Genomic DNA, 25871 nt, shown 5'->3' with positions numbered 1-25871 from the left:
CGGTGTGGTTTTCCTTGCTGCTGTATCCCCTTGCCGGGTTGCTGCGCTGTAGGAACCACTGCTTGAGGCTTCGTTTGGCTGCTGGCTGGGCTTTCTGCTTTGGGGCTTTTGGCTCAGAGGGACTCTACTCTCTCTGTCTCTGTGTGTGCGTGTGAGTGTGAGAGAGAGTGAATGTGTCACTTAAGCTGATAGTAGGAAAGCTGATAGTAGGATGCAGGTGGCGCTGTGGGTTAAAGCCTCAGCGCCTAGGGCTTGCCGATCGAAAGGTCGGCGGTTCGAATCCCTGCGGCGGGGTGCGCTCCCGCTGCTCGGTCCCAGCGCCTGCCAACCTAGCAGTTCGAAAGCACCTCCGGGTGCAAGTAGATAAATAGGGACCGCTTACCAGCGGGAAGGTAAATGGCGTTTCCGTGTGCGGCTCTGGCTCGCCAGAGCAGCGATGTCACGCTGGCCACGTGACCCGGAAGTGTCTCCGGACAGCGCTGGCCCCTGGCCTCTTAAGTGAGATGGGCGCACAACCCCAGAGTCTGTCAAGACTGGCCCGTACGGGCAGGGGTACCTTTACCTTTACCTTTAGGAATGCTGTAGCTTCACACACTTACCTTCACACAATGTGTAATTAACTTGGGGAATTTTTTTACCGCAGGATGTGGTGAGGTCAGTACTTTAGATTTATAAGGGGATCGGAGAGATGAATGGGAGATACGGTTTGTCAGTATTAATGGACAGCTAAATAGAAACTTAAACCCCAAAGTTAGGACCAAGATTCAAATCCTGACTGAGTAACTTTGCTCACTAGTAACATTGAACTATGAGGACAAGGTGGTTGGACAGTGTTCTCGAAGCTACCAGCATGAGTTTCACCAAACTGCGGGAGGCAGTGGAAGACAGGAGTGCCTGGGACAGGTGAGGCTGCTGATCCCTTATTTTCAAATCTGAAAGTTGACAGCTATGACTCAAACCAATGGCTTCAAGTCTGTGATGTAGGTATGATGTTTCTGGGGGTGGTCTTGGACTCCAGGGCGGGCAATTTAAAATGTCTATATAAAGGCTTGCACGCATGGCTCGGGGCCCTCCTCTCTCCTGCATGTGGGGGAGCACCCTGTTGCAACAGTTAATAAATATCAGGCTTACGGGCTGCTTTGCTTCTCAGTATTCTCTGGTTGGTCTCTGTTATTTTCTCCTACCCATAGAGAGCCTACAAAAGGACTCTTTATGGGCTCTTGGGTACGCCATAAGGGAAAAGGAGCAGGTTTTTTTTACTTACCGGTATATCACATGGATGCAGCCTCACTACCAGGGGTATCTGATGACAAATGCCGACTCCCTCGGACTGAAAGCAGAGATGTGCGCCACACCCCATAGTTAAATTTGACTGGACTTAACCATCCTTGGGTTCTTTACCTTTTATATTTATTACTTCATGTGATCGGGACACTATTTTTGTTGATGTAGCCTAGAGTCATTTTGGAGAATAGAAGAAATGGTGGAAACTGTTGTACTTTAAAAAATAGGGTTTATTCAGCTATTTACACCTTCAGTCTGCATGGAAGGAGTCCAGCTCTTACGGCATGGTTAGTTCAAGAGGCAGCAGTGCAGGCATACAGCCTCTCTCTCCAAGATTAATCTCTCCCCCCCCCCACTTCTTTATCCCAGAAACCCCTTGCCCTCCCCCAGAGCAGGTACCCTGGCAACCTCCCAAATCCCCAGTCTTTGTTCACACCTAGGGGGAAGAGGGAAGTTCCCTTGGTTGTTAATGGCCCCTATTGTACTCTTGATAGCCAGAGATCAGCCAGGATAATTTGCATAAGCCAGCACAGGAATTCCCTGTCTGGAACAGCTCTGCAGTTTATGTTCTAATCTAATCCATATCCCAATTGATCAAAATCCTAGCATTTATTCATTCCAAGGGGTTAACAATAGCATAAGCTTTGCTGCTGCATCACACTATTGACTCATGATCAGCCTGTGGTCCACCAAAACCTCTAGATCCTTTTCACATGTACTGCTAGTAAGCCAAATTGCCCCCCCCCCTATATTTGTGCATCTGGTTCTTCCTTCCTATGTGCAGAACCTGACACTTGTCCCCGGTGAAATTTATTTTGTTAGCTGGGGCTCGATGTAGGGTTGCAAAAAAAGAGGACACATTTGCTGACTTCTGCTTTTAGCTATGGATCGCTATGATGACTCTGCCCATGAAAAAGAGGACGTGTCCTGGAAAAAGAGGACAATTGGCAACCCTAAATTCTGATTCTTTCTTCTGTGGCATTAGCTACCCCTCCCAGTTTGGTGCCATCTGCAAATCTGATGAGCATTCCCATTGCTTGAAAATAGATCAATCTTGCTCCCTGTACATTTCTAAAATACTGTGGTCTGATCTTCCTACCAGCCTCTCAGACCTGGAGGCTTTCAGCAGCCCAGCAGGTACAGAGGGCGTGACCTCACAGAGGACCAGGTAAGCCAGTCCACAAAAGTGGGTAATATACCCATGACCTCATAGAGCCCATGAAGGTGTGGTCAGGCTGCTTCTACCAAATAGCTACCCAGTGAAAGAGAAGCACTGAGACTCTCCCATCAGATATTGGAAGTTGAAGTGGATCAATTAAGAGGATTTGGAATCAAAGGACCCTGTCAGGGTGAGTGAGTAGCCAAGCAAAGACCTCTCCCCTCCTTTCAATTCCCTCCTCCAAATGACCCCTGGGCTGGTTATGGATGTGGGAAAACACATTAGCTCCAACATGACAAAACCTCTTGGTTTACTTCCTCCATGTTTTCCAATGAACTGTATTTCTTAAAAAAAACTAAAACAAACCTGGAAAGAGAAAGTGTGTTTTGACATGCAGTATCCTAACACTCCAAACAACTTTCCCGGGAAGTCATTGAAGCAGTGTTTTTTTTTTAGGCAGTATAAAAAAAGGTGGCGCTGTGGGTTAAAGCCTCAGCGCCTAGGACTTGCCGATCGAAAGGTCGGCGGTTCGAATCCCTGCGGCGGGGTGCGCTCCCGCTGCTCGGTCCCAGCGCCTGCCAACCTAGCAGTTCGAAAGCACCTCCGGGTGCAAGTAGATAAATAGGGACCGCTTACCAGCGGGAAGGTAAACGGCGTTTCCGTGTGCGGCTCTGGCTCGCCAGAGCAGCGATGTCACGCTGGCCACGTGACCCGGAAGTGTCTCCAGACAGCGCTGGCCCCTGGCCTCTTAAGTGAGATGGGCGCACAACCCCAGAGTCTGTCAAGACTGGCCCGTACGGGCAGGGGTACCTTTACCTTTACCTATAATCTTTTATTTTGTTGTTGTTTAGTTGTTTAGTCATTTAGTCATCTCTGACTCTTCGCGACCCCATGGACCAGAGCACGCCAGGCACTTCTGTCTTCAATCTTTTATTTTAGACACCTATAAAACAAGAAGCACATTTTCCCCTAGTTTTTCTAGCAACATATTCACATATGGTTTTGACCTCAGAGCTTCCTTGCAATGTCATATTGTAGAGGCATTTTTTGGGGGAAGAAACAGCAGCCGTGTAGAAGGCAAAGTAAAGGGGGAGATGGGGTGAAAAAAACACAAAACTCTATACTTTACAGAGTTGTTATTGTAATTCACCAGATCTTAACCTATTACAGTATTTCCCAATTTTTAAAGACGTGTTTCCCCTCAAAGCCATTTTGTCATGGGAGAAAATGTCAAATTTATATTTTTTTGAACATGTGATGCCATTTTGTTCAAACTGATGTTATTTTTTCAATAGTATCTCGAATATTAACATATTTAGACCTGAGTGCCATCCATCTTTCTTGCAGGGCTACATAGGAATATTCCAAGGTAGCCCAATTTGGACAGTTATTTTCAGTTGTGGGTCTCCAGAGTTGTGTAAAGGTAAAGGGTAAAGGAACCCCTGACCATTAGGTCCAGTCGTGGCCGACTCTGGGGTTGCAGTGCTCATCTCGCTTTATTGGCCGAGGGAGCTGGTGTACAGCTTCCGGGTCATGTGGTCAGCATGACAAAGCTGCTTCTGGCGAACCAGAGCAGCGCATGGAAACGCCATTTACCTATTAAAGTATTTACCTATTAAAGTATTTCCCGATTTTTAAAGACGTGTTTCCCCACAAAGCCATTTTGTCATGGGAGAAAAGGTCAAATTTATATTTTTTGAACATGTGATGCCATATTGTTTGAACTAATGTTATTTTTTCAATAGTATCTTGAATATTAATGAATTTAGACCCGAGTGCCACCCATCTTTCTTGCAGTGCTACATAGGAATATTCTAAGGTAGCCCAATTTGGAGTTATTTTCAGTTGTGGGTCTCCAGAATTGTGTACCTGACAGTAAATATGCTTAGTGCTACAGTTCTAAAGAGCATTGTCTTTCCCCCACAAGGTCAGGTTCAATGACTGCTATCTGTTGATATACATGGATAAGTCATGATACATTTTGTTGATGTTTAAGAATGCTAATTTAGATCAATCTTGTGGTAATAATAACACACAGTTGACTCATGTTCAGCTTGTGGTCCACCAAGACCCCTGGATCCTTTTTGCATGTACTGCTACTTAGAAGAAGAGTTTGGATTTGATATCCCTCTTTATCACTACCCGAAGGAGTCTCAAAGTGGCCAACAATCTCCTTTCCCTTCCTCCCCCACAACAAACACTTTGTGAGGTGAGTGAGGCTGAGAGACTTCAGAGAAGTGTGACTGGCCCAAGGTCACCCAGCAGCTGCATGTGGAGGAGCGGGGAAGCGAACCCGGTTCACCAGATTATGAGTCCACCGCTCTTAACCACTACACCACGCTGGCTCTCCCATCTTCTATTTGTGCATCTGGTTCTTCCTGCCTAAGTGCAGAACCTTACATGTGTCCCTGTTGAAATTCATTTGGTTAGCTTGGGTCCAGCTATGGAGAGTGCCCAGCTATGGGGCTGTACTATTGAGTCTGGGTCAAGACAAATAAGGACTTGCTTACTAAACTATAGTTGCTCTTGTGTCTGCTTCTTCCTTGGCCCTCATTCCCACACAGAACAACATGCGTGTGAGCAGGGCACAGGGCTTCATACTGCTGGCTGGCTTCATGACTTACGTGGTGATGGGGGCCCTCGTCTTTGAGATTCTGGAGAAGGATCATAACAAAAAAGTAATAGATACAGTGTTTCACCTGAAAGAGGATTTTCTTTTGAACTACACCGCTCTCACCCCAGAAGAGGTGGAGTTATTCATACAGGTAAGGCATTACTTCAGGAAGACTAAAAGAGATGACTAAGGCATGACACCAGAGGTTAAGAGGTCAGAAAATATATATGGGGGGAATACAGGTTAGGAGGTGGGAAGTGAGGTGGGGACAGAATTGTTGTTGTTTAGTCGTTTAGTCATGTCCAACTCTTCGTGACCCCCTGGACCAGAGCACACCAGGCACTTCTGTCTTCCACTGCCTCCCGCAGTTTGGTCAAAACTCATGCTGGTAGCGGGGACAGAATTAGTGGCCAGCATAAAGCCATAAGGACTTTTGACTTTTGCTCCGATTCAGCTATAAAGAGCAGGTTTTTGTTAGTATTAGCACTGTATTTGTTGGGAAATGTATTTTGCAAAGAATAAATTAGGGAATGGAGAACATACGTCATGTAGCAGCTGCAAAACAGGTGACTCCAATCAAGGTCACAGAAAAGCTGAATCATTGCCACGGAAAACCCAAATTTACATTTCCTCCAATTCAGCTGTAAAGAGCGGGTTTTTGTTAATATTTGTACATTCAAACCTTGGTTGTGGAACTTAATCTGTTCCGGTAGTCCGTTCAACTCCCAAAATGGTTTGAAAACCAAGGTGTGGTTTCCGATTGGCTGCAGGCACATCCTGCACTCAATTGGAAGGCACGGAAGCTGCGTCAGACATTCGGCTTACGAAAAACATTCGCAAACTGGAACACTCACTTCTGGGTTTGCGATATTTGGGAGCCAAAATGTCAGAGTACCAAGGCATTAAAAAACCAAGGTTCAACTGTACTATATATGTTGGGACACGTATTTTATAAAAATATATTGGGAAAAGGATAACATATGTCATGTAGCAACTGCAAAACAGATGACTCTGTTCAAGGTCACAGAAAAGCTGAATCATTGTCTGGTTAACTGCCTTGAAAAGTGTGTTTGTGCCTTAGAACAGAGGGTGGGAGATGGGGTAGTCTCACCATTGTTTGGTTGACTGAGAATATGGGAGAGCCAATACTCCAAGCAGACTCTGTCCAGAAGAATTTAGGAAGACAGCCAAGCCAAGGGGTAATGATTTATGCATTGCTACTAAAGTGTATGTTTTTGGAGCAAGAAGACCAAACCCTCTCTTGGGGTCAAGGGAGCGAAAAACTTAGTATTGAACTTGAGATATAAACAACACAGCTTGTTATAGTGTTGGCATCAGTGCTATTGGAGTGCGGCCTTTGCCTGGAAAGAGTGGAGGAAAAGTTGAGTGTGCATAAGCCCTATGCCTACCAGTTACTGGGGGTGACAAGTGAGGGGAGGGCTGTTGTGCTCAGGAGCTTCTGGAGAACGATCACCACAAAAAAGTAGAAGAGGTGACATTTCACATGAAGGAGGGATTTTTTTGGGGAGCTACACCAATCTCAGCCCAGAAGAGGTGGAGTTATTCATACAGGTAAGGCATTACTTCAGCAAGAGTGAAAACAGATGATTGTGGCATGACAACAGAGGTCGAGAGGTCAGAAAGTATATATGGGGGGAATACAGTTTAGCAGGTGGGAATCGAGGTGGGGACAGAATCAGTGGTCAGCGTAGAGCCTTCCTTCTGCATGTGGAATGTTATCCCCATGGAGCATTAGGCAAATTGATGGAGTGTATGTTTTTGGAGCAAGAAGACCAAACCCTCTCTTGGGGTCAAAGGAGAGAAACACTTAGTATTGAACTTGAGATGTAAACAACACAGCTTGTTATAGTGTTGCCATCAGTGCTATTTTTCTAGGAAAAGAGGTATTGGAAGTTCCCGGAACTCACCATGAACACCTCCCTCCTTCTTCTATAATGGCAAAGGCGCCTACTTGAGAGGTACCAGAACTGAGTTCCAGAGAGTTCCTGCTGAAAAACAGCCCTAGTTGCCATCCTGACCAGTCAAGACTCGTCTTTAAGTCTTGTGTAAGGAGTCTACTTTATCACTAAGCTTTGAGGGCGAAACCACTGCATCACTTTCAACAACCCAAACATAGATCACAGTTTTCACTGGGAAAGCTTGGTGCAAACCACAACAAGCACCCCTTGGAGTGTGGGCCTTTGCCTGGAAAGAGTAGAGAAAAAGTTAAGTATGCAAAAGCCCTATGCCTACCAGTTACTGGGGGTGACAAGTGAGGGGAGGGCTGTTGTGCTCAGGTCCTGTTTGTGGGCTTCCCATGAGCATTGGGTTGGCCCCTGGGGGAAGAACGTGCTGAACTGATCCAGAAGAACGTCCCTTCTGAATGCATCGTGATTTGGTTAGCGGTATCTGGTGATAATCAGAGGAGGGGCTATTCTTATTGCTGGAACATTCAAACTGAGTCTTGCCTTCCATTGCAGAAATTAATAAGATCTGTTCGGAAGGGCATAATTCCAGCAGCAACCCACCCTTCAGAAAAATTCAGCAACTGGGATTTCGCTAATTCTTTCTTCTTCGTGGGCACTATGTTAGCCACAATAGGTACTGTCATTTGGTTCTGACTTCTCCCCGAATATAGTATGCAGGGCATTCAACTGCTCTCAGATAAATTGTGTTAAGCAGCAGGTTTTGCTTTTGCTCTTTCATCATTCTTCACATCTCATTTTTGTCCTCCCTGTTCATTTATTGTATGCCCAACAAGACCATTCCCTGATTAGTTATTTATTCCCCTCCATTCTGGGGCCAACCCATTATTAAAACTACCCTGTGGAAAGTAGTTGGGCTAGGGTAATGAGTTCAAATCCCACCCGGTGCAACTGACCCAATGCCAGGTCTCCCAATGCAAATCCGTCCCTCTCAGCACAACCCTATGCATTCAGTGGGACTTGCTCCCCAAATAAATTATCATCGATAATTTAAGACAAGCTTTTTGCTTTGTTTTTCAGCCTCTTAAATAATGCCTCTTCTTACACCAGAAGCCAATTTGCATTCTGGATAAGAATTAATTAATAAGAATTAATTGGCAGATAGATCAGCCAAGTCTTAATTGAGGCCAATCGCAAAGGAAACTAAAATGGAGGTTTTTCTGAGCAGAAAGCTTACCCTGAGGGCTATTATGGGGTATCTGGGCACAATGGTGGTTCCTCTGTCTAAGACGCTCCTTGCATGCCCTATTTCATCACCAAAGACATATCATCCCAAAGCAAATAAGTTTTTTGTAATTCATTGTTTAATCCAATAACTATCACCAATTTTGAAAAACTGAAAAATCTGAAGGTTAAGCATGTTTCAATTCACAGGCAAGGCTAGGTCAGACTGGAATTGAGAGAAATCAAATTCCTTGAGCATTCTTAAAGTGTTTCGGAATTGCAACTTATTTTAGCCATGACGGTCACGAATGGAGGAACTCAGCTCTCTCCTCATTGCAGATCAACCTACGTTTGTTTTCATTGTCGTGAAAATGCAGTGATCCCCAGATTTTCATGACAAATATATTATCAATCTTTTGGGGTTTTTTTAAAGGGTTACCATGATGAGTCTCCATTTCACCCAATGTTTCACAAGGTCTTCGAAGTCATATCTGCACACTTCGCCTCTTCCATTGCATCTCAGGTCAGTTCTTCCACAGTGGGCCTGACCGGTCCAAAGAACAGGAAGGCGAGACTTGAAGCTCCCACATAATTATCCTAACACCAAGTGCATCGGCATAAAGGAGGTCACTGAGTGCAGTACATAAAATAAATACATTGGGCTGTATTCAAGGCTGCCATTTCGGTTGTGCACAGACCTCTGCTTCCACAATGAAACTTACCCCTCTTCTCCTCTCTGTACCCCTCTGAGCATCCTCAATGTCTGCTCCAGAGGGTATGGGGATCCTCTGGAGCAGATTTGGGGGTTGTACAGGAGAGAGGAAAGGAAGGAACAGTCAGTCTCAATGTACATGCTGCTCTCCACTGGAAACAACCCTTGGTAGGGACCCTACTCTGTAACTTCTCTAGGCAATTGGCAAATCGACAGTTGCTGACGTCCTTTGCAACCCTTTCTTAATCTTTCAACAGGCTATGGAAATGTCTCTCCGCAAACGAAAGAAGGCCAGATCTTTTGTATTATTTTTGCTCTCTTTGGAATCCCCTTCAACCTCATCTGCTTGAACTATATTGGCTTTTTAGTCTCAAGACTCTTTGAAAGCTGTGCAAGGAATGTGTTTGGGAAAGGAAAGAAGGTAATTCAGTTACTTTATCTGGAGATGATTTCTGATCTGACCAGTCAGACTGAGGCGCTCGCCTGGTGGAACTCTCTGCCTCATGAGACCAGGGCCCTGCGGGATCTGATTTCTTTCCGCAGGGCCTGTAAAACAGAGTTGTTCCGCCTGGGCTTTGGCTTGGAGCCAATTTAATTCCCTCCCCCTCTTTCTTTTTCCTTTCTCCTCCTGTGAAGAAGCTGCATCTTAATGTTTTAATGTTGTATTTTAATCTTGATATTTAAATTGTATTTTAATCAACTTTTTTTATTATCGGTTGTTACCCAGCCCAGTCTTGGCTGGGGAAGGCGGAGTATAAAAATTATTATTATTATTATTATTATTATTATTATTATTATTATTATTATTATGTCAGCTTTGATGAGAACAGGATGCTCAACTAGATGGGCCCTTGCCTGATCCAACAGATCTCTTCTTCTATTATATTGCATATACATATGCATATATGATTAGTTGCCTCGATAAGAGGTGGAAGACAAAAATAAATTAGACATGTGCATTATGCCCTCTAAATAAGTGAGGAAGATAAATTCAAGCTCTGCCTTCAAATAGGAATGGGAGAAGCTCGCCAAATTATTTGTTTTAAGAAGCTCATATTTTTGAAACATAGCTGTCTGCCTTTAGTAAAACTGGCTCCAGTATAAATTTGCAAAATATATCTTCCTAAATTCATGGAATTTATTTTTCTTAATTCTCCAAAATGTTAGTGGGTGCGAGGGTGTGTGCAACACTGTACAGCTTAACAACGTACAATGTACAGCTTAACAAATCATCACCTTTTCATGCATAAACGTTAACAAAATGTACAACACAGTTTAGATATTACAAACTCGGACATTACTTTCCCCTATAGTTCCATTTTTTTCAGTGTTTAGAAAATCAAGTTTGCCAAGTTAATTTGGGATTACGACAGACCAAGGCTTTTAGTTACTTGCCTGTTTCTAAAATGAAATCTTTTTCCCCCAAACCTCTTATCCTATCCGTTCTATCTTCTTTACTCAGCATTTCCCCCTCACACTCCCGCTCCGGTCCAACAATCATTTTAAAATAAAGTCCATTCAGCCTCAGTCGGGGGGGGGGGCATAGTAAAACCTTGTTAAATTCCTTATTAAGCATAAATCAAAGCCTCCCCCTTCTTTTCCTTGGTAAGAAAGTACCATAGCCACGGCTACACACAATTATTCCATTTTTGCAGGGGAGGACAAGAGAGAAAAGAATCATTTGGATGAAGGCACAAAGTGCTTTGTCCTCCCCTTTCCTTTTTGGCTGCTGTAAGGAATTTCAAGCTTCAGGAAAAAAAATACCATTTCAGGAGTTCCTCATGATTAACGGCAATATTCCAAACTGGTGATCACAAATCATGCCAGAGATGGAGGTTCGTCCATGGCAAGGGCACCCTTCCCAGGGCACACCCGTTCTGCCTTTCAAGTTGGCAGAAATGGGCTTAAACGACATTGTGGGATGCAGTGAACTCCCTAGAACCATCTGAGGAGCATTGCCAGGAATCTTACCTCATAAATTCTGGCTTTCCCCTGCCTGAACAGCTCCTCTGCCCCAGAGGGCAGTAGAGGTTGACCACCATAAATCATGACAGCAGCAAACCATGCTCCAGATGAAGTCTAATTAGGGTGGAATTATTATTATTTATAGGGATGCGGGTGGCACTGTGAGTTAAACCACAAAGCCTAGGACTGGCCAATCATAAGGTCGGCAGCTTGAATCCCCATGACGGGGTGAGCTCCCGTTGCTCGGTCCCTGCTCCTGCCAACCTAGCAGTTCAAAAGCATGTCAAAGTGCAAGTAGATAAATAGGTACCGCTCTGGCGGGAAGGTAAACGGCGTTTCCCTGCGCTGCTCTGGTTCGCCAGAAGCGGCTTAGTCATGCTGGCCGCATGACCTGGAAGCTGTACGCCAGCTCCCTTGGCCAATAAAGCGAGATGAGCACTGCAACCCCAGAGTCGGTCACGACTGGGCCTAATGGTCAGGGGTCCCTTTATCTTTTTATTATTATTTATCTGTTAATGCAGCCTAAAACTGAGAAAGAAAACTGAGTTCTGTTCCATCAAACCTTTCTTTTTTTCTTTTCTTTTCTTGCTTTATCTTTCAGAAAACAGCAAGATATATTTTCATGTTCGTGGTTGTGGGAATTCTAATGTTTCTTATTTTGCCATCGTTCCTCTTTCAATGGATGGAGGGCTGGACTTTTTATGAAGCTGTCTATTTTACATTTATTACCCTCAGCACCATTGGTTTTGGAGACTATCTAATAGGTAAGGCTTTCAAAATACTTTCATATTGTGAGCTTAACTGGTTCTTGGGGTGTTATCCACGAAGAACTTTAAAAAAATGTTAAAAGCATCTATAGAAAAGAAACCAGAGGCATACTTATTAGGCTAACTGGGAAAAGACATACCTCAGAAAATGAAAGGAATTTTCATATATGCTACAGCAGCTGCCAGGATAATAAGGTAAAGGTAAAGGTACCCCTGCCCGTACGGGCCAGTCTTGACAGACTCTGGGGTTGTGCGCCCATCTCACTTAAGAGGCCAGGGGCCAGCGCTGTCCGGAGACACTTCCGGGTCACGTGGCCAGCGTGACATCGCTGCTCTGGCCAGAGCCAGAGCCAGAGCCAGAGCCAGAGCCAGAGCCAGAGCCAGAGCCGCACACGGAAACGCCGTTTACCTTCCCGCTGGTAAGCGGTCCCTATTTATCTACTTGCACCCGGAGGTGCTTTCGAACTGCTAGGTTGGCAGGCGCTGGGACCGAGCAGCGGGAGCGCACCCCGCCGCAGGGATTCGAACCGCCGACCTTTCGATCGGCAAGTCCTAGGCGCTGAGGCTTTAACCCACAGCGCCACCTGCTAGCGCTGCAAATGGAAAGTGAAGCAATACCCACAAAAGAAGAATGGTTATACAAACTAACTGAGTTCATAGAAATGGCCATGCTAACTGCCTATATAAGAAGGCAAACAAACCAAAACTGAACATGTTGCTATGCTTAGACTAAAGGAGTAAAGAGGAAAGGATAAAACCAGTTAGGATACGATAAGGAACTTAAAATTCAATAACATAAAGATTGCAATGAGAGTACTGAAATTAAAAGTTAAGGAAGTTGAGGTGTGGTGGAGGGGAGTGATATGGTGGGGTGATGGGAATTCATGGGGGGGGGGAGGATATAGGTTTATATATATTTATGTGTTTTTTCTTTTGTATTGAAAGGGTATCTTACTTTTTTAATTTATGTAGTATGAAAATTTAGTAATAATAATAGCCATCCCAAAGAGTACTCATCAATGGTTCCTTGACATCCTGGAAAAAAGTGACAAGTGGTGTGCCACTGGGTTCTGTCCTGGGCCTGTTGTTGTTCAACGTCTTTATAAATGCTTGGTTGAATGAATTGAGAGGATGCTTCTCAAATGTACAGCTGACACTGAATTCGGAGGGGTAGCTAATGTCACAGAAGACAGAATCACAATTCAAAATGACCTTAACAGATTGGAGAACGGCACAAGCTAACAAATGCATTTCAATAGGGACAAATGTAAGGTTCTGCCCTTAGTCAGGAAGAAGCAGTTGCACAAATATAGGACGGGGGACACCTGGCTTACTAGCAGCACATGTGAAAAGGATCTAGGGGTCTTCGTGGACCACAAGCTTAACATGAGTCAACCGTGTGATGCAGCAGCAAAAACAAAACAAAACACTAATGGTATTCTAGGCTGCATCAACAGGTGTACAGTGTCCAGATCAAGAGAAGTAATAGTACCACTCTATTCTGCCTTGGTCGGAACATACCTAGAATACTGTGTCCAGTTCTGGGCACCACAGTTTAAGAAGGCTGTTGACAAATTGGAACATGAGCAGAGAAGGGCAGCCAAGATGATCAAGGGTCTGGAAACCAAGCCTTATGAAGAATGCTTGAAGGAGCTGGGAACGTTTAGCCTGGAAAAGAAGAGACTGAGAGGAGATATGATAGCCATCTTCAAATATCTCAAGGGCTGCCACATGGAAGAGGGAGCATGACATGTTCTCTCCTGCTCTTACAATATACGATATCTTTATTGTCATTGTCCCATGCGGAACAATGAAATTGAAAAACTACATAAAACTACATAAAAACTACATAAAACATTCAAAAACCCCTAAAAAGTCTAAACCCCATTTTAAAATACACTATACTATAAAGGTAGGACTCAAACCAATCGCTTCAAGTTACAAGAAAGGAGATTCTGACTGAACATTCATTAAAAAATTCTGACAGTAAGAGCGGTTCAGTTGTGCAATGGACTCCCATGAGAGGTGGTAGACCCTTTCCCTGGGGAATTTTAAGCAAAGGTTGGATGGCCATCTGTCATAGATGCTTTGGTTGGGCTAGACGCAATCAAACATGAAAGAAAAGAAAATTCCCAGTATGTTTTCCTGGAAAGTGATTTCGCACCGTTCTCTTGGTTGGAACTGCAACTCCACCCTCATTGTTCAGCCCAGACAGTAAGGTCCATCTCTGAGGGCCTTCTGGTGGGTCCCTCACTGCAAGAAGTGAGGTTACAGGGAACCGGGAAGATGTCAAGGAGATAAAGAACTACAAAACCTTTAGAAGACATCTGAAGGCAGCCCTGCATAGGGAAACAAAATAAAAAAATTCCTTCCAGTAGCAGCTTAGAGACCAACTATTTTGTTATTGTTATGAGCTTTCGTGTGCATGCACACTTCTTCAGATGTGTTAAAATTTTGTTTCGACTACGGCAGACCAACACGGCTACCTACCTGTAAATGTACAGTGGTGCCTCGCAAGATGAAAAGAATCCGTTCCGCGAGTCTCTTCGTCTAGCGGTTTTTTCGTCTTGCGAAGCAAACCTATTGACGGCTTAGCGGATTAGCGCTATTAGCGGCTTTTAGCGGCTTATTGGCTTATCGGATAAGTAGATAAATGGCTTAGCGGCTTAGAAGGGGGGGGGGAGGAAAAAACAACAACACAGGAACTCGCAAGACATTTTCGCCTTGCAAAGCAAGCCCATAGGAAATTCGTTTTGCGAAGCACCTCCAAAACGAAAAACCCTTTCGTCTAGTGGGTTTTCCGTCTTGCGAGGCATTCATCTTGCGGGGCACCACTGTATAGGGAAGTTCATAATGCTGTATGTTTTATAATGTTTTGATATACGCTGGAAGCCTCCCAGAGTGGCTAGGGAAACCCAGTCAGATGGGTGGGGTACAAATATTATTATTATTATTATTATTATTATTATTATTATTAAGCAGGAAGTTATAGGATGTGCATTGATTGCAAATGTGGTAGTGCAACTACCCCAAAGCTTTTGCAGGCTAAAACATCATCATGTGCCCAAACTGTTAAGTTGTGGGTGAACATATCAGACGACACAGCGATTCTTCAAACAGCTCTTCTTTATTCAGATGCCAGAACAGAACTAACTGAGGAGCTCAGTCAGCCTGCTTATATAGAGCTCCAGAACAATTGTAACTGTTGCAACTTTCCAAAACTATCCAATCACAGAACGTCACTTTTCGATCCTTCATTTGCATAAAAGGTAAAGGTAAAGGTACCCCTGCCCGTACGGGCCAGTCTTGACAGACTCTGGGGTTGTGCGCCCATCTCACTTAAGAGGCCAGGGGCCAGCGCTGTCCGGAGACACTTCCGGGTCACGTGGCCAGCGTGACATCGCTGCTCTGGCGAGCCAGAGTCGCACACGGAAACGCCGTTTACCTTCCCGCTGGTAAGCGGTCCCTATTTATCTACTTGCACCCGGAGGTGCTTTCGAACTGCTAGGTTGGCAGGCGCTGGGACCGAGCAGCGGGAGCACACCCCGCCGCAGGGATTCGAACCGCCGACCTTTCGATCGGCAAGCCCTAGGCGCTGAGGCTTTAACCCACAGCGCCACCTGCATACAAACTATCAAATCACAGAACGTCACTTTCGATCCTTCATTTGCATAACTATCTACAGTATCCCCCTGCTGGCCCAGGGTGAGAACATCACTACATAACACAAACCATCACGAATAGGCAATAATAAGGACATTGGCAGTTTCCTGTGTTCGTCTCCCCACAATTCATTTTTTGTTAAAAAAAATAATGTTTTATTTAAGTATATTTACAAACAAACAAACAAACAAACAAACAAACAAACACTAAAGTGCACACACTTAACCCCAAAAGCCAAAGAGAGTAAAGGGAAAGGGTAAGAAAGAAAAAGCGATGAAGTACCACACCCATTTGACTCCCCTCCACCAGCACTCGACATCTTTGAGTCATTTAAGTTCTTATTTTCATTGCTATCATTTATCACTGTAATTACTTCTTTTATAGTAGTATTATGGTATAACATCAAGTCACCTTACAAGCTTAGTTTAAACATATCAGCTTGTTATCTTCAGAGTAGTGTTTATTCATATATTCTTCGAACCATAACCATTGTGCCCTTAATTTCTGGTGTGTTTGATACTTTATTACCATAATTAATTTTGATAATTCTATAAACTCTGTTAGTTTAATTAACCAATCCTCTTTTGTAGGTATGTGATTTCCTTTCCAGTTCTTTTCAAGGAGTATTTTGGCTGCTGCGATTGCATATAGGAATAATTTTCTCCTATCTTGTGGTACCTTATTTCCAACTATGCTCAGCAGGAATTTCTCAGGGTTTTTTCCTATAGATATTCTGAGCATCTTTTTTAATTCTTCATGGATGCAGCTTCAATTTCCCCCCCTTTTTCGCATCCCCACCATAAGGGCATCACTTCCAGCAAAGGTTGGATTTGGTCTTATAGATTTTGGCAATCTTCAATGGTGTCATGTGCCATCTATAAGACAACTTCATCATTTCTCTTTTATAGAATAACAGGAAGTGAATCTGAAGTCAATTTTCAATAGTCTTTCCCACTGGTCTAGTTCTATTGAATGTCTGATATCTTGGGCCCATTTGATCTGTGCTTCTTTTATTTGTTCATCCTTTAGATCCCATTCTAGTAAAAAATCATATACTTTAGATAGTAATTTTTTGTTATTTCCTAATAATACTTTTTGTAATTTTGATTTTTCTTCTTTAAAGCCTGATTTTTTTTTATCCAAGGTAAAAACGTTATTTAGCTGATGATGATGGAGCCAGCCCATGAGATGGTACCTAATTTCTTCAATTGTTTTCAATTTTAACTGGCCCTGCTCTTATCTTACTACTTGTTTATATGTTGCCCAATTCTCTGACATATTTATTTTTTAAATTGAAAACGCTTCTAATGGCAACAGCCACCATGCTGGATATGGTTCCAACAAGGGTTGGTAAGTGGTCCATAAGCCTTTACAGGCTCAAACATCATCATGAGCCCAAACCATCATGAACAGGCAATTATAAGGACATTGGCAGTTTCCTGTGTTCATCTTCCCACAATTCAATGGTAGAAATGCCTTTTAAATGTATGGTGTGAACACGACCTAACAAAGTTTAGATAAACTGAGTTGGCTGGTCCTTTAAATCACCTCCTCACACATTACTGTCGCTTTTCTCTTCTGTCTCGAGGGAGGAACCATGAGAGGAGCTATTTTTTGGGCTACCAGCTGCTCGCAGCCATTTGGATCGTCATTGGTCTGGCCTGGATATCTGTGCTGTTTGAACTGTTTTCATCATTACTGGCACCTGTGGATCCAAAAGCAGCCTCTCAAAAAATGAGTAAAATGCAAAGATAACAGTGCCCCAAAGGAATCAGTCTGCTAGATTTCCACTGGAGGAGAATTTATCATTGCATTCAGGTGGAGTCTGACATAAAAATCAGTTATACTCAACAACTTCATTTTTATAATTATATGGCATTGTGACATTCAACTGATTCCTTAAAAACTGGCTAGCTGGTCTATAAATTAGTAATTCCTAATAAACTGTGAAATAGCTGGGTTGTCTGCATCAGATTATAATGCCTCTTCATTACAGGATATGTACTATGTTTTGATCATTTTTTAGCAACAAGGAGAGAAAGGAAAGGGAGGGTCTTACTTGGATTCTCAAAAATGGAATGTGTGCAGTGGAGAACAACCAAGATGATCAAGGTTCTGGAAACCAAGCCTTATGAGGAGTGGTTGAAGGAGCTGGGTATTTTTATTCTGGAAACGAGGGGACTGGGGGAGATATGAGAGCCGTCTTCAAATATCTCAAGGGCTGTCACATGGAAGAGGGAGCATGCTTGCTTTCTCCTGCTCTGGAGGGGAGGACTCAAACCAATGGCTTCAAGTCACAAGAAAGGAGATTCCAACTAAACATCAGGAAGAACTTTCTGACAGTAAGAGCTGTTCAGCAGTGGAACAGGCTCCCTCGGAAGGTGGTGGACTTTCCTTCCTTGGAGTTTTTTCAGCAGAGGTTGGATGGCCATCTGTCCTGGATGCATTGCAGGGGGTTGGACTAGATGATCCTTGGATCCCATTCCAACTCTGCAATTCTATGATTCCATGATTCTATGGGGCATTTTCGTCTAACATCGGGACAGACAAAGGGTCCACACGTATAGTGGGAGGGAGGTGGTATAATTTTCTGGCTTGAGGACCACACTGGCCTTTGCCTTCCAGTGGGCACTGCACACCCTCACATGTGTGAATGCCTATGACGGGGTGGACATGCCAGAGGCGATGCTTGGTGAAGTAATGGAAGGCTAAAGAGCCGGACAGGCATCACTGGTAATGATCGGGCATTCCTGGCTCCTGTTGTTGTTTGAAGATACAGTTATTGACAATTCTCGGAATGGGCAAATTTTTGAATGAATTGTCGACATTCTTCGTGAGTGGCTTGCCTGTGCTTTATGAATGACCCATTCAATAAAGTGTTTCAGTTTATGGATTGGTGTGTTGGATGTGTAGGTGGCGCTGTGGATCTGTCAAACATGTCAAAGCAGGCAGGCTGTTAAGTTGCGTTCGCATTTAACTGAGCAGGTACGTTTACAGTTATATACAGTGGTGCCTCGCAAGACGAAATTAATCCGTTCCGTGAGGCTCTTCGTATAGCGGTTTTTTCGTCTTGCGAAGCAAGCCCATTGACAGCTTAGCGGATTAGCGCTATTAGCGGTTTAGCGGCTTTTAGCGATCAGCTGTTAAGCGGCTTATCAGCGGATCACCTGATAAGCAGCTTAGCGGCTTAGGAAAAGGGGGTGGGGAAGGGGAAAAAACCCGCAGGAACTCGCAAGACATTTCGTCTTGCGAAGCAAGCCCATAGGGAAATTCGTTTTGCGAAGCGCCTCCAAAACGGAAAACCCTTTCGTCTAGCGGATTTTCCGTCTTGCGAGGCGTTTGTCTTGCGGGGCACCACTGTACAGTAAAATTTTCTTTCTTTCTTTAATCTTTATTAAACATTCAACACATATTTTCACAACAATATTAGCATGCTACAGTTTATACAAACCACCTGCACAAACACTACAGGAAAAAGAAAAAGAAAGATACAGAGAAAAGGAGAAAAAAAGAAAGCAAAGAATAAAGATAAGAAAGATAAAATAAACTGTTCTCAAAAAACTGAGTCTCATTATTATTTTGTACACAGTATCATATCATTATATTTTGTTTCCTTAATTTCATTCAGAATTTTTTTTGTTTGTTTATTGTCTATACATTAAAAGAATAAGTCAAGGTCTGCCAGGAGATTTTTGCTATCACAATAATTTTTAAAATATTCTTTAAATATTGTCCATTCATTATTCACCTTCTGCACTGAGTATCCTCTAACTCTCCCCGTCATTTTTGCCAGTTGAATATATTCTAACATATTTACCTGCCCTTCTGATTTTGTGGGTGTAATTTCACTCTTCCAATTCATTACGACTAGAATCCTGGCTGCAGATGTTGCATACATAAAGCGCAGTCTTACTTCTTTCTTGATTTCTGTGGACATTATCCCTAATAAGAAGGCCTTTGTGAAAGGGAATTTGAATATCTTTTAATATTCATTATATATTGTAATGGCTTGGGTCTCTCCCACAGACACGAGACAACTCCGGCAGTCAATGATTTCAGATTTATTGCTTAAACAAACAAATCATGACGGAGCTCAGCTACTTAGTGTCATCCTTCAAAGAAGCAGTTGCCAGGACTGAGCTCCGCCCCCTTTCCCCCTAACAAGAAACCCCCCACTTCCACTTTCTTTCCTTTTCTCGCCTCTTGCAAAGTCTCGAGAGCCAACGAGTCTTTGGAGAGGTGATAGGCGGTCTTTCCGAGTCTGAGTCTGTGCTTGAGCTGACAGGCTGCGTTTTTCCACTTGGACTCTCCCTTCTTTGATCTCTGTTTTCAGAGATCAAGTTATGGCCTGCCGCCGCCTCCTCAGTTCCACATTCCAGCCTTATCTCTTCTCCCTGTCTGCCAGCATTCCCATTCTCTGTCAGCAAAGGGACGTAGCTGACATATATGATGTCCCAGAACGCTCTGATTTTTTTCACATTTCCACAACAATATGCAAATATGTGTCGGGATCTCCGCTCGGCCAAGCTGATACAGCTCATTTTCTTCCTGAGCCTTCAGAATCGCCTCCCGATGTGTTTAACGACCTTGAGCCTTTGATGAGGCTCCAAGGCACGTCCTCCCAGCAGAGCATCAAAACAGCATGCGGAAGTGATGAGATTTATGGCTACATTGCTATACTTTATTTTCTAGCTACGCAGACAGCTAAGAAATATACATCCTCTCTCTCTGAGAGCAGAGAGCAACTGAACGAAGAAAGCAAAGGAACAAAGGAAACAGGAAACCTGTAACATCACATCCGTCTCTAGTCTCCCGTGAGACTTCCAATAGCCTGGACTATCTCTGGAATGTAAACACAGTCCTGTGACTCCAAGCAGCTGCACAGTGATAAGAACAGAAACTAACAATATGAACCTCTCCCCTTTTTACATCTCCCACAAGTTTCAGATCTATTCTTGTACATTTTGGGCAATTTGGCCGGGGTGAGGTACCACCGATACAGCATTTTCATAACATTTTCTCTCAGATTGCAACACGCTGTAAACCTGATATCCTCCTTCCATAATCTCTCCCACTGGTTCATATAAATGTTGTGACCAAGGTCTTGATCCCAACGTATCATGGCACTTTACACCTCCTCCTCTTTAACCTCCCAATCGAGGAGGAGGTTATACATCTTTGAGATGTGCTTTCTTTTAGTTTGTATTACCTTATTTTTCACCCCATAAGACGCACCTGACTATAAGACGCATCTAGCTTTTAGAGGGGGAAAGCAAGAAAAAAAATATTCTGCGCAGAGCATGTAAGCCACTTAAATGGCTTCTCTCCCGCTTTGCGCAGCTCTCACTTAAAAGCGAGGTGACACTGGAGCAAAAAGAGGAGGAGACACCGGGACAGGTGCTTTGCTTGCTTTACAGCGAGGAGGGAGGAGGGATGGGCAAGCAAAGTGAGAGCTGCTCTCGTCTGTGCCTCCTCCCGTTTGGTGTGAAGCCAGCAGAGCAAGAGGCGCCGTGCAGCACTCGCTGAAACCAGCAGAGCAAGAGCGAGAGCTGCGCAGCAGTAAATCACCACTCCCCTTTTTTGTTTGGTCTGAGGATATAAATTCTACTCCTAGTTTGGGATTTATCAATATTCTCTTATGTTTTCTCTTTACATACATTTCTTGAATGCAGATTATATCTAGTTTTTGTTTAATCACTATATGCTCTACTTTGTTTCTCTTCTTTTTGTCGTTAAAATGATTTACGCTCCATGTAACTATTTTTAAAGTCACCCTTTATTGTTAAAAACAGAACAGAGAGGAAAATTACGGTGATTAAGTCCTAGTGAATTAAATATCAAAGAAATGAACAAAAGAGAAAAAAAAGGGGGAAAGAAAAAAAATTCCTATAGGGCATGTTGGGTTGCTTACTCACTCTCACTTTCACAATCTGAAACCACCTGTTTAATATTGGGATCTCTCTCTATTGGCTGTCTTTCCCCTCCTAACTGCTTCCAATATTTCCTCCAAGAAATATTAGCCTCCTTAAGTGACTCAAATATTCATCTCTTCCCCTTGAAGTTGAATGAGATTCCTTCCAGAAACTCCTACTTATTGTTTATTGGTTTGGCTTTCAATGCTTTGGCCAGTCCAGGCTTATGTCCAGTTCTCTGAAGTTTGATATTTTGGCAGCTCCTAAATCATTAAACTTTCCGGTCTGGCTGTTGTTGAAACCTTCCTTTTATGATTTAGAAATGCAGTGTCTTACGGCTTATCGAGTTGTTCTTAAGCAGACTGCTTGCTGTGTTGCAATATATCAGTCATTTGGTGATCGATCAGCTTTCCTGGAAGCCACCCAGTCCCCTCTCCGGGCCCTAGAGGGGGGCTGCTAGACATCCATTTAGCCTTTTCTCTCGCTCATAATGAAAAAAGATCTTTTGCAAACAGATGCACTGTATATTATCCAAAATATTGTCTCAAACCGTTGTAGTCAGCTGGCAATTAATTCCTGTTTATCTTAATCAGAGAGGGATTCCAAATTTTCCATAACTGCGTAGTAAGGAGGCACCAATCTTAAATAAAGGGAACTGCGCACGAGTCCCAATTATAAATAAAACTCCATCTGCACTCATTTTTTTAAAAAGCAATTTAAGTTCCTAATGAGGCTTGGCATGAAAAAACAATTGTTGATCTTGAAGAAGGAAAAGAAGAAAAGCATACCGATCACCTCCGCATTCCACACACCATGACGAGGATCTCTTTGAAGTCCAAGCTCATACACCAGAGGCGGTATATTCTGCAGGGTTTTCCCCCCAGCTTCTTTGATTCAGACCGTGTCTGTTTGTTTTCTAAATCTACATATTTTCCCAAACAGATGTGACTGGCTATGGGAGTGGCATCAGGGATTGCTGGCCATTACCGTGCTCTTTTGACCCAGTGTCCTGCCGGCCGCACCTTAATGCACGCTGGCAATCTCGGACAAGCCGCAGGTCTTCGAGACAGTCCTCCCCTACCCTGGGCAGGCTGCCAGAGCTAATCGGCTCTGAATTATCGGCACGGCCGGGGTCCGGTCTTATGGGAGTCAACCATTTCCCACTGCCGGAAACAGGAAGTCCAAGGCTTGTAGACCCTTGACCTATATTATTTCCTGTGATGTGGACACTATGCTTCTGTTGATGTAGCCTAGAGTCAATTTGGAGAATAGATGACACGGTGGAAACTGTCGTACTTTAAGAAATAGGGTTTATTCAGCTACCGTATTTTTCTGTGTATAAGACACCCCCATATATAAGCCCACTCCTATTTTTTGAGCCCAAAATTAAGAAATAAATAATTACAACATTCTGTGTATAAGACGACACCCAATTTTAAACTTAAAAAATTTGGGGGAAAATATAGTCTTGTACATGGAAAAATAAGTATTTACACCTTCAGTCTGCATGGAAGGAGTCCAGATCTTACGGCATTGTTAGTTCAAAAGGCAGCAGTACAGGTATCCTTCAGCCTCTCTCTCCAAGATGGACCTCTCCTCCCCCCTCTTTCTTCCCCCCAGAAACCCCTTGCCCTCCCCCAGAGCAGGTACCATGGCAACCTCCCCAATCTCCAGTGTTCATTCATACCTAGGTGCAAGAGGGAAGTTCCCTTGCATTGTTAATGACCCCTATAGTACTCTTGATAGCCTTGGGTCAGCCAGGTTGATTTGCATAAGCCAGCCCAGGAATTATCTGTCTGGAAGAGCTCCACAGCTTATGTTTTTATCCATAACCCAATTAATCAAAATCCTAGCATTTATTCATTCCGAGGGTTTAACAATAGCATAAGCTTTGCTGCTGCATCACACTGTTGACTCATGTTCAGCCTGTGGTCCACCAAAATCTCTAGATCCTTTTTGAATGTACTTGTTAGTAAGCCAGGTGTCCCCCATACTATATTTGTGCATCTTCTTCTTGACTAAGTGCAGAACCCTACTGAAATTCATTTTGTTAGCTTGGGTTCAGTTTAGGGTTGTAAAAAGAGGACACATTTGCTGATTTCTGCTTTTAACTATGGGTCGCTATTAGATTCAGGTAGGTAGCTGTGTTGATCTGACGCAGTCGAAATAAATAAATAAATTGCCCAGTAGCACCTTAGAGATAATACTTAGTTGGTCTCTAAGTATGTTCTGGTTATAAGCTTTTGTGTGCATGCACACTTCTTCAGAGCTTCACCAAAGCTTATACCCAGAACATACTTAGTTAGCCTCTAAGGTGCTACTGAACATTTTTTAATGGATCGCTATGACGACACTGCCCATGAAAAAGAGGGCATGTCCTGGAAAAAGAGGACAATTGGCAACCCTAAATTCTGATTCTTTCTTCTGTGGCATTAGCTATCCCTCCCAGTTAGGTGCCATCTGCAAATCTGATGAGCATTCCCATTGCTGGACAATAGATCAAGCTTGCTCCCTGTACATTTCCAAAATATTGTGGTCTGATCTTCCTACCAGCCTCTCAGACCTAGAGGCTGTCAGCAGCCCAGCTTGTACAGAGGTGGTGACCTCACAGAGGACCAGGTAAGCAAAAGAGGGGAATGTACTCATGACCTCATAGAGCCCATGGGGGAGGGGGATAAGCTGTTCCTCCCAAATAGCTACCCAGTAAAAGGAAGCCACTGAGACTCTCCCATCAAATACTGGAAGTTGATGAAGTGGATAATTTAAGAAGAATTAAAATCAAAGGACCCTACCAGGGTGAGTGAGGAGCCAAGCAAAGACCTCTCCCCTCCTTTCAATTCCCTCCTCCAAATGACCCCTGGGCTGGTTATGGATGCGGGAAAACACATTAGCTCCACCATGACAAAACCTCCTGGTTTTCTCCCTCCATGTTTCCCAGTGAACTGTATTTCTTAAGAAACCAAACCAAACCCGGAAAGAGAAAGTGTGTTTTGACATGCAGTGTCCTAACACTCCGACCGACTTTCCCGAGAAGTCATTGAAGCAGTCTTGATTTTTCACAGTCAATATAATCTTTTATTTTAGACACCTATAGAACAGGAAGCACCATTTTCAAAATACTCACTTTTTCTAGTCTTTCTAGCAACATATTCACATATGGTTTTTGTCATCTGAGTGCCACACTTTTATTTTTCCAATTCATCAGTATTCATCTTTTTGCCATGGTAAGGACATGGAATGTCCACTCATATTGTCCTTTCGTAAGGTTCCATTTCCTGGGTATATAATTCAAAAGGATATTTTACATTGTAAATGTAAGATTATTCCGTACAGTTTTGTTGATAGTTTCTGTTGCCTTCTGCCAAAAATCTTTCAATATAGGACAATGAAAAAAACATAGGTTTTGGGGAAGCATTGTACCGAGTGCACCTCCAACAGTTAGATACCTTCGAGAGCCCTTTACTAAACAAATGTGATGGGGCCCAGTATATTCAAATTTTTATTTTTTGTTGTATGGGCCTCAATTTAAGGTACAGAGATCCCCTGTTAAGGCACTTAAAAGAGTTTCCTACTGTGAGGTGAAAATTGAGGTCTCTAATTCTTTATCCCATCCCTCCCTCAGTACCTGTATATCAAATTGATTTATATATGTTGATGGCCGTTTTTTGCTGCATAAGAATGAATCAACTGCTTTCTTATCTCTGGGGTCTCTGAGGCTGTAAAAGTAGCTGTTCCATAGATGGTGGTTAGCAATATCAGGAGATATTGCCATTGTAGGTAGTCTGTATTTGTCTCTTCAAAAGGAATATGTAAAAAATACATCCTCTTCATTTATCAGCTGGTCTAACATTAATATACCCAAATTCATCCACCTCTTCCATACAACCATTTCTTTCCCGATTTTTAAAGATGGGTTTCCCCACAAAGTCACTTTGTCATGGGAGAAGAGGTCAAATGTATATTTTTTGGACATGTGATGCCATATTGTTCAAATTGATGTTATTGTTTCAATAGTACCTTAACGTATTTTTCAGGGGACGCAGGTGGCGCTGTGGGTTAAAGCCTCAGCGCCTAGGGCTTGCCGATCGAAAGGTTGGTGGTTCGAATCCCTGCGGCGGGGTGCGCTCCCGCTGCTCGGTCCCAGCGCCTGCCAACCTAGCAGTTCGAAAGCACCTCCGGGTGCAAGTAGATAAATAGGGACTGCTTACCAGCGGGAAGGTAAACGGCGTTTCCGTGTGCGGCTCTGGCTCTGGCTCTGGCTCTGGCCAGAGCAGCGATGTCACGCTGGCCACGTGACCCGGAAGTGTCTCCGGACAGCGCTGGCCCCTGGCCTCTTAAGTGAGATGGGCGCACAACCCCAGAGTCTGTCAAGACTGGCCCGTACGGGCAGGGGTACCTTTACCTTTACCTTTAACGTATTTAGACCCGAGTGCCACCCATCTTTCTTGCAGTGCTACGTAGGAATATTCTAAGGTACCCAATCTGGACAGTTATTTTCAGTTGTGGGTCTTCAGAGTTGTGTACCTGACAGTAAATATGCTTGGTGATACACTTCTTAATCTGGGATCCCAAATCCTCCTTTTTTATGAATTCTTGGAACTGAAGAGCCCCAAATGCATTTTCTAAACAAAGATTTAATATTGTGA

The 25871-nt window shown here is 43.5% G+C and overlaps 2 protein-coding genes and 1 long non-coding RNA gene across 4 annotated transcripts in view; 2 read left to right on the top strand and 1 right to left on the bottom strand.

Annotated features, from left to right (window-relative positions):
• LOC307209020 overlaps positions 1 to 25871 on the bottom strand; it is a 111778-nt gene that overhangs the window by 28765 nt on the left and 57142 nt on the right. The window lies entirely within an intron of this gene.
• On the top strand, positions 5014 to 17282 carry LOC307207810 (potassium channel, subfamily K, member 16-like; the record flags this gene model as incomplete). The annotated part of the gene is made up of 5 exons (XM_079961880.1): positions 5014 to 5208; positions 7538 to 7658; positions 9176 to 9339; positions 11485 to 11647; positions 16902 to 17282. The coding sequence occupies 5 exons, from the start codon at positions 5014 to 5016 to the stop codon at positions 17066 to 17068; spliced, it is 810 nt and encodes a 269-aa protein (XP_079818006.1). The 3' UTR covers positions 17069 to 17282.
• The window catches only part of LOC307207842 (potassium channel, subfamily K, member 16-like), a 57564-nt gene continuing 55576 nt past the window's right edge, over positions 23884 to 25871 (top strand). Inside the window, exon 1 of one of the 2 annotated variants that reach the window (XM_079962047.1) lies at positions 23884 to 24021. The gene's annotated coding sequence lies outside the window, so the exon portion shown is untranslated. The remainder of the gene's footprint in view (positions 24022 to 25871) is intronic. The other variant, XM_079962046.1, reaches the window with a different exon arrangement.

The sequence above is a fragment of the Podarcis cretensis genome (genome assembly GCF_951804945.1).
Source record: "Podarcis cretensis genome assembly, chromosome: 1".
Classification (NCBI taxonomy): Eukaryota; Metazoa; Chordata; class Lepidosauria; order Squamata; family Lacertidae; genus Podarcis; species Podarcis cretensis.
This window is presented reverse-complemented; position numbering and strand designations above follow the sequence as displayed.